This window comes from Phaethon lepturus, unplaced genomic scaffold, assembly GCF_000687285.1.
Source record: "Phaethon lepturus isolate BGI_N335 unplaced genomic scaffold, ASM68728v1 scaffold25056, whole genome shotgun sequence".
Lineage (NCBI taxonomy): Eukaryota > Metazoa > Chordata > Aves > Phaethontiformes > Phaethontidae > Phaethon > Phaethon lepturus.
This window is the reverse complement of record NW_010546297.1, coordinates 1,148-12,296: the sequence shown is the minus strand read 5'-3', so window position 1 is coordinate 12,296 and position 11,149 is coordinate 1,148. Positions and strand designations below refer to the sequence as shown.

At 40.5% G+C, this 11,149-nt stretch overlaps 1 protein-coding gene across 1 annotated transcript in view; it reads right to left on the bottom strand.

Moving 5' to 3' along the window:
* TRIQK (triple QxxK/R motif containing) overlaps window positions 1-8,066 on the bottom strand; it is a 41,841-nt gene extending 33,775 nt beyond the window's left edge. Inside the window, exon 1 of the mRNA XM_010289247.1 lies at window positions 7,989-8,066. Coding sequence (XP_010287549.1) covers window positions 7,989-8,049 — 61 coding nt within the window. The 5' untranslated portion in view covers window positions 8,050-8,066. The remainder of the gene's footprint in view (window positions 1-7,988) is intronic.
* Between the last annotated feature and the right edge of the window lie 3,083 nt (window positions 8,067-11,149).

The following is an 11,149-nucleotide window of genomic DNA, read 5'->3' as shown; positions in this document are numbered from 1 at the left end:
CTGCTGAACTACAAAATACACATGGTCATGTCCTGAAGGATGAAATAGAAAAGTCTCTTCAGTTAAAACTCTTGAGGTAAGCCAAGGGGACTAGATGTCTTTCTTCTTAGACCAGTGCCCCTGCAATGCTCACCAGACTCCTTGCTGCCTTCATTTCTGCTAGTCCAGAGAGTGGAGGAGCAGTGAAGGTTTAACAGACTGCCACCCTCCACTGCGGGACGATGACTGGACAAAATTTAACCACACCAAAAGAAATAGCACTGCATGTCCTGACACTGTAACTGAAGAAATGCAGTTACAACTATGCATTATGTCCACCTTAAACATCTGTCAAGCACATCTTGATAGATGCATGTGCACTGGGCATTTCATTCTTATGCCTTCTGCACTGCTGCCTTATGATGAAATAAGAGGAAATCAGATTTGTAGTTCACTGCCCAACTCTCCTTGCATTTATATTGGCATAATATTACCTAAAAATATAAGCACATGCACCACACGCAAAAAATGCACATATATATATATGAACTCTGTATACATTGAAAAATTACGTCTGAGATTTTTTAGAAATTGGTCTCTAAAGTCAGATTTACAGATTCACATTGAGATATGAGTACTTTGAAGTCCACCCTTCACACATACGAGCTAAGCTTTTCAAAGCTTGGTGAAAGAATTTCTAAAAATGTTAAACTGCTTTTCCTCTAAATGTAATATATACATGCTTATGGGTCTATAGCAAAATTTTTATCTATTTTGAAGAGGATGCAAAGAGGTTGTTTTAGTTTGATTTTTTGACTGCAGAAATGAATCCATTGAAGAATGGATCAGAAGCTGAGACTAAGTACAAGCACAACTATGTATCATTGCAAGAGCCCTGTAGACACCAGATACCTTACAGGAATTGCAAGTGCTTGAAATAACACCATGCTGAAATGCAGTTCAGCGATTGGAAACAGCGTGTCAAATTTCACTCTCATTTACGCCTATAAAAAAAATTCGTAGCGACTCCACTGAGTGAAATGGTGATATTGTTGATGAGATTAAAATAAGAGCAGACTATGAGCCTCCATCTGTATAAAAGTACTAAACAAGTGTAGTGTAAGTGTACGGTAAAAGTAGTATAACCAACCAAGTTCAAAGAAACTCTAGGCTTTTGCTGTGGAAAGAGAATAGGAGCCAAGGGTTAGATACACCACCTTCCTCCTTAGCATCTCTGCACGCTGTGTGTACACGCTCCCACAGCCCCTTGGCTCTGCAGCCACCCCTCCTGCCCCCGCTTAGGCTGGGCCTGCGCCTGCTCAGCAAAGGAAAACTAAATAACATCCACGCAAACACAAGTACATATCCAGATCTACCATCACCTTTTATGCTATAAGCCAAGGCAATAAAATACAGCTTTATTGCTTTGGACTTTAAAAAATAAGTGATCACATACTGTATGTGCTTAAAATCCATCATCAGCCTTCACAGAACATATTTAAAAACATCCCAGTCGTCACAAAATGTGGATTAAATTAGTACAGCCAGACTAGGCTTCACTTCACAGCAGTATTTTCCTCAGCTGCTCCTGCTTTAGTTTCCAAGAAGTGATGCCACTCGTACAAAACTGAAATCAAAACAGCAATCACTGACCAAAAGATCTAGTTCAATTTTTGTGACGAAGAAATTCATTCTTCATAAAACCTCCTCCCAAACAAAAGAAAAGGGACTACACGTGGTATCCATGGCATATCACTGTGAAGTACAAAACTAAGGATAGGAAAAGACTCCAAAACTTGCCAACAGTCACATGTAATAGCAGAAGAAGGATTTTTTCCCTACTTCTCTTTATTATGTGCTCAATAGTACATTTTTATGAGAAAAATTCAAGACAGTAAATGTAATGTTCCATATGCAAAAAAAAAGGGCATGCCGTGCACTGTAACTGCCTATTTCTTGGGTTGTTTTTACACTCTAAATAAACAGTAGGAGAGGTCTCTTCCCTTTTTGTCTCAACTTTTGCCTCAAGCATTTGTTTCTGTACTTTTCCCATCCCTACCTCTCCCCCAGTAAATAGGTGACCAACATCAAATATGGGGGGAAAAAAAACATGACTAATTAAAAAACAGGTTGGAGAATTTTCATTCCATCAGTCCTGCTACACATTTCCTTGTGATAGCAGAGAGCAACCTTAATGATGCAAATGCTGCCTTGTAATCCTGCGCCTTTTCTTAAGAGACGAAAGATATAGGAATTCCTGTTTTGTGACAAATGGTGTGATTTTGAAATTTTCAGTACAAATTCAATCCAAATATTTTTTTCTGTTGCTGCTGTTGCTGTTGTTTCAGAATTTAAATCTACAATTTTGATGCTGACAACAAACACTTCCTGATCCAAAACAAAACAATCGCATTTCACTTCAAAGTATGTAATGTATTTCATAAGAAAATATTACAACATAACACTTTTCCTTTTTTTGAGCTGAAAAGAAAGACTGTTAGCGGACAGTTTGATCTGAGTATGTAAGGGCACTACCCAGGATAAGGAAGGTGGAGGGGTATTAACTCTAAAAAAATAGAGAAGGTGAACAATAACAGAAAACAGAGAAAAAGGTGAGGTGGTAGAGAGCAAAGAAAATTCTTTAGTAGTGCAGTAGTAGTTGCAATACTGCAACTGGAGATGGCAATCTGCCACAAGAAAGGCTTCCCTCTGGAGACAGGGAGGCAACAGGTCCATGCTCACAACTGAGCTGGTAGCTTGAGGTGGGAACGCCAGAGACATTCTTGCTGCTGCTAGTTCCCATCCGTCCATCCATCTATCCATCCATCCATCCATCTTGCTGAGAGACAAGCTCTTCTCTATCTCACTGGGGCTACAGTGGGACCGTAACCCTTGGCACTAGGATGACATGCCTTTCTTGTGGACAAGTCACCAGATCCCTACATCAAGGAGTTTTAAAAATGGGTGACTTTACCCACAGAGTTTTATCTGTTAGTTCAGGTGCGCTGTTCTCTCTCCCCTCCTGTGCTGCTACAGCTAGGGTCTCAGGACTCCCACCCAGTCCCCTTCACCGTCCCATCACTCTGTGTGTGCTGTGCCAACGAGCACCACTTCCACCACCAAGTCACCATGCTCAGCCTAGCACCTTGTGCTTTCCAAAACAAAAAGATAATTTATTTTCATTCATAACTTTTACTCCTTCCCAGGGGATGTGAGAAGCTTTGTTTACTCCAGAGATCCCCTGGGCTATGCTTATATAAGCTCTAGCCCCTAAAGGATCAAGTCAGCAAGTCAGAAGATACAGAGCAGACAATAAGCAGACCTTTGAGTCTACAAATTGGAGGTTGAATGATTGGCAAACAACCTCTCCTCATGAAAAATTATGCTACAGCAACACAATAGTAATGGGAGCCAAAAGTATGTCTATTCCTGATTTGTAGACCAGGTTTTAGTTATGCTATAATCCTCTCAGTATGCCTGCTTAGGATCCCGCAATCACACGAGTCATGAACACTACCCACAAATCCTGCAGCTTCCATGCCGAGCAAGCGACACACCAGATGAAGAAGGATGGAAAATATACATGTGGAATTGTTCTGGGAACTTAAAGCACACATAACAGTAAACAAAGCAAATATGGTGCAAAACCTGTTGCTATTTTCACAGCATTTGCAGAGCAAAGCTGCATAAATGCAGAAAATTGCATACTGCCTCACACCTTTTCTCCAATCCCAGCAAATTAAGCACAGCAGCACAAACAGCAGCAGTGAGAAGGAAACACTATGCAGAAGAGCTGCCCCATTTGCTGCTGCACTACAGGTGTATGTTTGGGTACGTGAGAGAGAGATGAAAAAAGATCGTTAAAATTACTTTTCCTCATGCCTCCTCCAGAGCCTCGGCTGCTCACAGGGAACTGAACGGGGAGAGATTCCCTCGCCGCTGTCCTCCCTCCTCCAGCCACAGTCTAAGCCAGTTTGAAAAGGTTGCTGCTGTTGTTGCCTGTCCCACTTGGGGATAGTCTTTACGAAGCCAGTGCCAGTTTGGTCTGATAACTAAAAGGCTGCCTCTGCTCCCCGTGGAAAAGGCAGTGCCGCTGTCGGATACTGGAGCACTTGCTGAACGAGAGGCACTACAGACAAATTTTGGCTGGTGGCAGAAGAGATGGCTGAAAGCCAGCTGACAGAGAAGAGCAATATCAATCTCTATGCTGGGGGAATCCTCTGAAAATGCTACTGAAGCAAACAGTAACCGCTAACGGCACAACAGCAAACAAGACATGAGCGATCCTGAGCTCATGGAGGAGAGAAAAAGGCAAGCAGCTGAACTGAAGTCATCAACATGAACTTGAACCATGGCACAGGGCAAACATGTGGTGTGCCGTATGGAAACTCAGAACAAAACAGAAAGCTTGGAACAAAATGAAATTAAAAATCTGCTTTTATTTCAAATTACTCCACTAAACATCTAACTGAAAACTGTGTTGAAGTTGACATGACTTTGTGACATGTTGTTCCTTGAAGACTGCCATTTTCCATCAGAAAAAAAAGGTATTAAAAACGTTTCAATCTGGTTACCTTCTATCCAGCAAGGCAAGAAAACATTAAATTGTGAGCTAAAAAATAACACCACACTGTTAGTCAGCAAGAGATAGCTGTTCAGCCTGCATCCAGTATAGTATTTTCAATTTCCAAATGCCTGGAAAGGAAGGACAGCAATCATTCCAAGCATGGATTTAGAACTTTAAATGGGTTTGATAAATCAATTTTTTAAAGACAGGTCCCATGCAGCCTCCCTTTGCCGCTGTTTCTAGATATAACCTATCTGGGAAAGGGTGATCAAATGTCCATCTCAAAAACAGACGAGCCTTCTGTCCCTGTTCTACAAACAAGAATGACCCTCTCATAAGCTACAAAGTTCTTGAACGTGATGGGTTCTGTATTCTGGGAGGTCTTCTGCTGAACAGCCTCACACTAAAGCATCCCTGCAGAATTACCTAAACTGCCAAATCTAGGGCTTATTTGATGAACAGATTTTAAGAAAAAAATTAAATTCTTCCTGCATAATTTCTAACAAGTATCTGAACTAAATCAGATCATGAAGAATGAGATCAAGAGGAGTTAAAATTAAGGGTCTGGAGCACCTCTCCTGTGAGGAAAGGCTGAGAGATCTGGGACTGTTTACCCAGAAGAGAGTACTCAGGGAAGACCTCATCCATGTATATAAATATCTGAAGGGAGGGTGCAAAGAGGACAGAGCCAGGCTCTTCTCAGTGGTGCCCAGTGACAGGACCAGAGGCAATGGGCACAAACTGAAACACGTAAGGAAAAAACTTTTCACTTTGAGGGTGGTCAAACACAGGAACAGGTTATCCAGAGAGGTTGCGGAGTTCCCCTCTTTGGAGATATTCAAAGGCCATCTGGACACTGTCCTGGGCAACCAGCTCTAGGTGGCCCTGCTTGAGCAGGGTTTGGACCAGATGACCTCCAAAGGTCCCTGCCCAACCTCAGCCATCCTATGATTCTGTGATAAACAGATGAATTATCATCACTTATGCAAAACTATAAAAAGAAAAAAAATCAAGAAGTAATGGCAAAAAAAAGAAAGATTACCATATTCATTATGGTAAGAAAAGTTCTTTACTGGATAATATTTGTCAATAATACACATACTTGTCCTATAATACACCTAAAGGCATAATGAGACTACAAGGATAGCTCCACTAAGCTCAGCTACCAGGCCTACAGCTAGCCCAAAATGCATATATGTAAAACTCAAACATGTCCACGACATCACAGTATAAAACCTTATCCGTAAATTTTCAACTCTCCCCCTCACATTCATTAAGTTCACTGGTGAGATCAGAGAACTAATTTCCATTTGCAAACTCTATGGCTATATCAGTGAATGACCAGGTGGGAGCTGAAACAACCATCATCAGAGCAAAAGGCAGTGGATAGTCTATTTTAGTTCTTGCTCTCTGTCCTCTACGGAATACTACAATCACAGAAACACCTCCTAGGTTATATAGTTTATTTGCCTGCCAGTGTGAGATTCTTCCCTACGATAGTTTTTAGCACTTGCTTTTGCCAACTTAAGAGCAATGCGTCGCATCTAAAGAAAATAATCTCAGACACTGTATTTTACAGCACCCAATGGATCACGGAGCTGCATCGTATAACAGGGAAGGTGCCAAATTGTTCAGACAACATGCTATCCTGAAACCAGAGAGTCAGCTACATAACAGGATCGCTCAGAGTGCTGGGCCCCAATACAAATACTCTTGCCCCCTTGCCACAGCACCAGTCGTCTCCCCTGCTCAAGGCACTCATCATTCCTGGCATCTCACAGGTGTGAGACATGCAACCATGGTGCCGCGCAGCAGTAATGTGCAAGAAGTAGCCCAAGCTGTGGAAGAGCTGGAGGTAATTTTGCGAGTCTCATACTTAGACACAGCTTTACACCCCCCTGTCCCCCAAGCAGCCCACCCTGCTCTCCAGGGATCCCACTGGAGATCACCAGTCTCTTTCACCCTGTGGAGGACTTCAGAAAAATTACTCCAACCATGGTCACCTGAAGGTATTCACAGAAGGAAGAAAAGCAACCCTAAAGGAGGTGGCTGAAAAAGAAGTGACCGCGATGAAAAACATGCAGAGGAAATGCCAGAAAGCTGATGCAATCACCCTCTTTCCAAACACCCAGTTACATGGGACGAGTTGGCCCGAAGATGAGGTACAGGGTTCTCACTTCTCACCAGACCTATTTAGGTGAAATATTTGTAGTGTCATCTTCTGTTGGGTCACAGTTTCCTTGCAAGGTTTTCTACACAAAACATAAATCATACAGAAGCAGAGAGCCCATCTATTTAAACATTTTTCCTAGCATATCTGTTTCCCATCCGTAAAGGTACTTGGAGGTTTTCAGCCATGCTTCTACCTCAGAGAATTAACTGAGGAAGCCAGCCACATACACTGCCTAAGATTAGGAAATACAGAGCATTCCATATGTATCTAAAACAAATAAAATACAAAATAGTCCCTCACTTTCAACTTTAAATGCAGAAAAGACCATTAAGACACTTATATTAAAATAGTAAGGTAGCACTACAAAAATGAAGAAATTACAAAAGTAAGAATGTTTTCATATCCTACCTCTTTCACCATGATAATGTACATTATAAACAGCTTTTTTTTCCCAGATGCTTGCTATTTTTCTGCATATTTAAACACAGATGTGGGTGCTTAGCAACTGTAAAACAAAGTCCTTTACTTAAATAACTGACTATAGATTAAGGTACTTCATTTTATATATGTAGTACTTTTAAAATATCATTTTATAATATTATTTAACACCTAGAGAGACAGAATCCTCATACATGGAATTAAAAAACATGTCACCCTTACATTTAAGCAAAGAAAAACAGATTTGTGTCTGCGATGTAGGTACCTGTGTGAGTGTATGTGTGTGCATTCACGTGTGCGCATGTGCATACTTTGCGTACAAGTTACCTACATTAAGGTAAGAACAGAAAAAAACTAGGAAGATAAATAATTAAAATGTTAAAAGTATTTCATTAATGGGAGAATAAATGTCATTACACAATGTAAAGGTCTGTATCATTCAATACATCAAAAATTGTTACAAAGCTGGAATAGTGCTTTGTCAGAAATGCCCATAGTTTACACTGGAGACAAACAGGAAAAACAGGAAAGTTCCAAAAGTTCAGAAACATCATGTAGCTGCTGCACTGCAGTATTTCACCAGCATTTATAAACACAGAACATGGACTTTTTTTCAAGTTACACGAAACACTGTCTGCATAAAAGGTTTTGCTGAATGAATTAGTCAACAGCATATAAAAACTGTTTTCCTGGAGCATGCATTATTTTGTACCACTCACAAACAACATGAACTTTTTGAAGAGGAATAATGCATTTTGTTAAAACAGCTAGCCTGGCTGCAAAAAACAGAGATTTTGTTTTTAAGCACAAACTTTTCTTCATATCTCTTACCTATTTGTTTCCTGTATTGGTCAACAGGAGTCCTTGCTGTAGAGGCATCTTTTCTACCCATCGCTTTCAATCCAAAAATCACTGTCAGTATCAGAAAAAAAAATAAAATTCATTATTCCTAAATAAGTTACTAAGGACATCAATGACGTCTAACGTCAGAAAAACATGTAATAAGCAACATTTACATGATTATACAGAAAGACATAAGCCTTCCCAGCGTACAATGAGACACTGGAGTTAATCATCACTATTCTGAAGACTATTACATAAATTCTAAACATACCTTTTTCCCCATTGCATGGGTTATTAACATTACAGAATGCCTGTTAGTATGAATAAAAAAGAAAAAAAGGATTTAAACTGATTACACTGTAATTCAGTATTTGGTACCACTGAATTACATTCCTATATAATTTTTTTTCTTTAGTAAACCAGGGATTGAATGCAGCATTGTGAGCTGCTTGTATTGTTGGCAAACACATTTACATATGCCCAGGAGTCTGAGTCTAGGCATGTGTGCATCCACAGGTGTAATTTCTCAGGAAACCCACCTGCAGACACAGCCCTCCAGCCACCCTGAGCAAAAGAGAGGAACAGATACCTAAAACACAGCGACCCCCCATTCTCCTACCTTCCTGCCATGGGCTCTAGAGATCTGTGAATGAAAAGAAAGTGAAGAATAAAAATGAGAGCTGGGGCTGTGCCCATGTTATACCTCTCAGCCAAAGAGCTGACAGTTTAAAGCACCTTCAATGCATTTCAGGAAACAACCATCCTGACTCTTGAATGGGCTTTTCATGTTGCACAGCACAAGCAGGTGATTGCACAGGGAATTGCACTATCATTCATCCAAAGATGCTCTTTTTGGTACTCTGGTGCTCCCACACTGTCCGTGTAACTGAACAAGTGTCACCCGAGTAGCATTCTAGCAAACCTCCAACATACCCATTTAATGTGCAAAACCGTATGGTCTCTTATTCATGCCCTCACAAGACTGCCACTGAAAAGATACAGTAAGATTCTAGAAAATTGCTCTTTTCACCATTTTTTCCATATTCAAAATATACCTGGCTTTAACAGTTACACTTCTTGCTCAAAACACTGGCTTTCAACCAATTTAGCTGGGATGAAGACATCACTCATCACTGCGATGATAAGCCTCACCATTTGACGACCTCCATGACACAAGTGTCCCAACACCAACCCCTGCGCTCACAACAGGACTGACATTTTCCATAAGCATCAGATTTACCGTTTGAGTGCAGAAGATGCACAACAGCCAACACTTGGGCTTTTCTCAACTGGCCTTGGCGAGCGCAGTACCAAGGGCAAACTTTGGCTGAACCATCCCGGGTGGCCACAGACTCTCTGCAGATTGTGCACATACGGCCTTGGAGTATCTGCAAGAGTTTTACTTTTCTGTTAGGCACAACCAGCTGTGTTACAGCAAGACAAGCTTCCCCAGGCTCTGCCAAGGCATGCTGCTGGGGAAGCGCAGCCCTTGAAGGCATGGTGATGCCAAACCATGGGCCAAAAAGCATGCCAAGGCGCTGCTGACTGGGCTACTGTCAGCATCACAATATAACATCCACCGTTATTTCCTTCATAACTTCAAACAAGGTTCAAAGTATATCTGCAGGAACGATGTCATCAGTGATCCATGCACTTAAAAGTCATAAAGTTTCTTTTTTTGTATTTATTCTAGAAGAATTACTGGCATTTAATGCCAAGTGACAAAACTTGAACAACAGAAGTTTTGTCAGTTCCAACAGATGGAACCAGGCTCCTTAATTTAAAGTGTGGGACACGGCATAAAATGAACTTCGGTTCTCAAAATCAGCAAGTTTTTTAAAACGTATTCAGCAGTAATAATATGGTATAAAAGAATACCATTATTTTTTAAGATGGACAGAAAATTCAATTATAGCATTCTAATGTTTCCATACATTATTTTTGTTTAATTTGGAGAATACTCCCATTTTTTGTAAAACACATAAGCAGTGAACTGAAAGTAATCCACTGAGGGTTTTTTCCCTCTATTATGCTTTCCAGCTATTTTCTTGACTGTGTTAGATTTCTTACATAATGTTCACATCATAATAATGACAATGGAAAATAAAGTAACATTTGAACTTCCAGCTAGTTGAGGAGATAACAGATACATTTTACACTGCAAAACTAGTTCTTGGCTTATTTTACGCCACTGTTAGAGACTGTTTTGACTTGCCTTTTGCAATTTCAATAGCCTACTAATGTTTTGTAACAAAACGTCAGCTGTGAAAGATGATTGCAGTTTTAGCAGTGCCAATAAAACACAAGAAGAAAAGGCAGACAAAAATTATTTCCTGACTTAATACGAGCCACAGAGATGCTCACATTTGCCCGTGTGGCTCGGTGTCACTGACTCGTGCAGCTAGAACCTTGACTCCTCTTTGTTCTTCAAAGGGATGCAGTAATCATCATTCATTTCCACTGCTTTGATGGTTAGATAGCAAACGCCTGAGAAACCCATGGAGACATTAGCACATACAGCCGCAATGTCTAATAAGACAGCTATTTGCATAAAAGATCAGCCACAATTTAAAATGTGTTGTGATAGATGTGGAAAGGGAATAACAGATCTATATTAGCATGTATGAAACCGAGATTGTTTTCACAATTTAATTCCTCAGGGACTGTGGCTCATCACCTTCTCTTGTAAAGAATCCTGCATTCCCTGAGGAAGCAACTTGCCACGAGCCAGAGTTAAACTAAAATATGGATTAATAAGAGATAATATTTATTATTTATGAACCTGGCTGTAGGAGTGATTTCCAGTGTAACTTTCTGATCAGATTCCCATAAGGGAAAAGCCTGGAACCTTTATGATTCACAAAACAATTTGAAAACTGCTATTTCCCCATTTAAAATAGCAATAGTCATCCTAAAATAACTGGTCATCTTAACTTTACCATAAACAAAATTTGCAGTGAAATCTTTCCCAGCTGCCTCTGGCCGCTCCTCTGCCTCTGATGTCAGCAAGTGGAGGATCTGGCTTGTCCTCTATTTCTTTGCCAAGGCGAAGGGATAGGCAGGGTATCATGCTATGTGCACCCTGAGCTGCCTTCAGGTCCCTGGAATTTTAATGACTACATAACCATTTAAAAAACACGTAAAGGAGC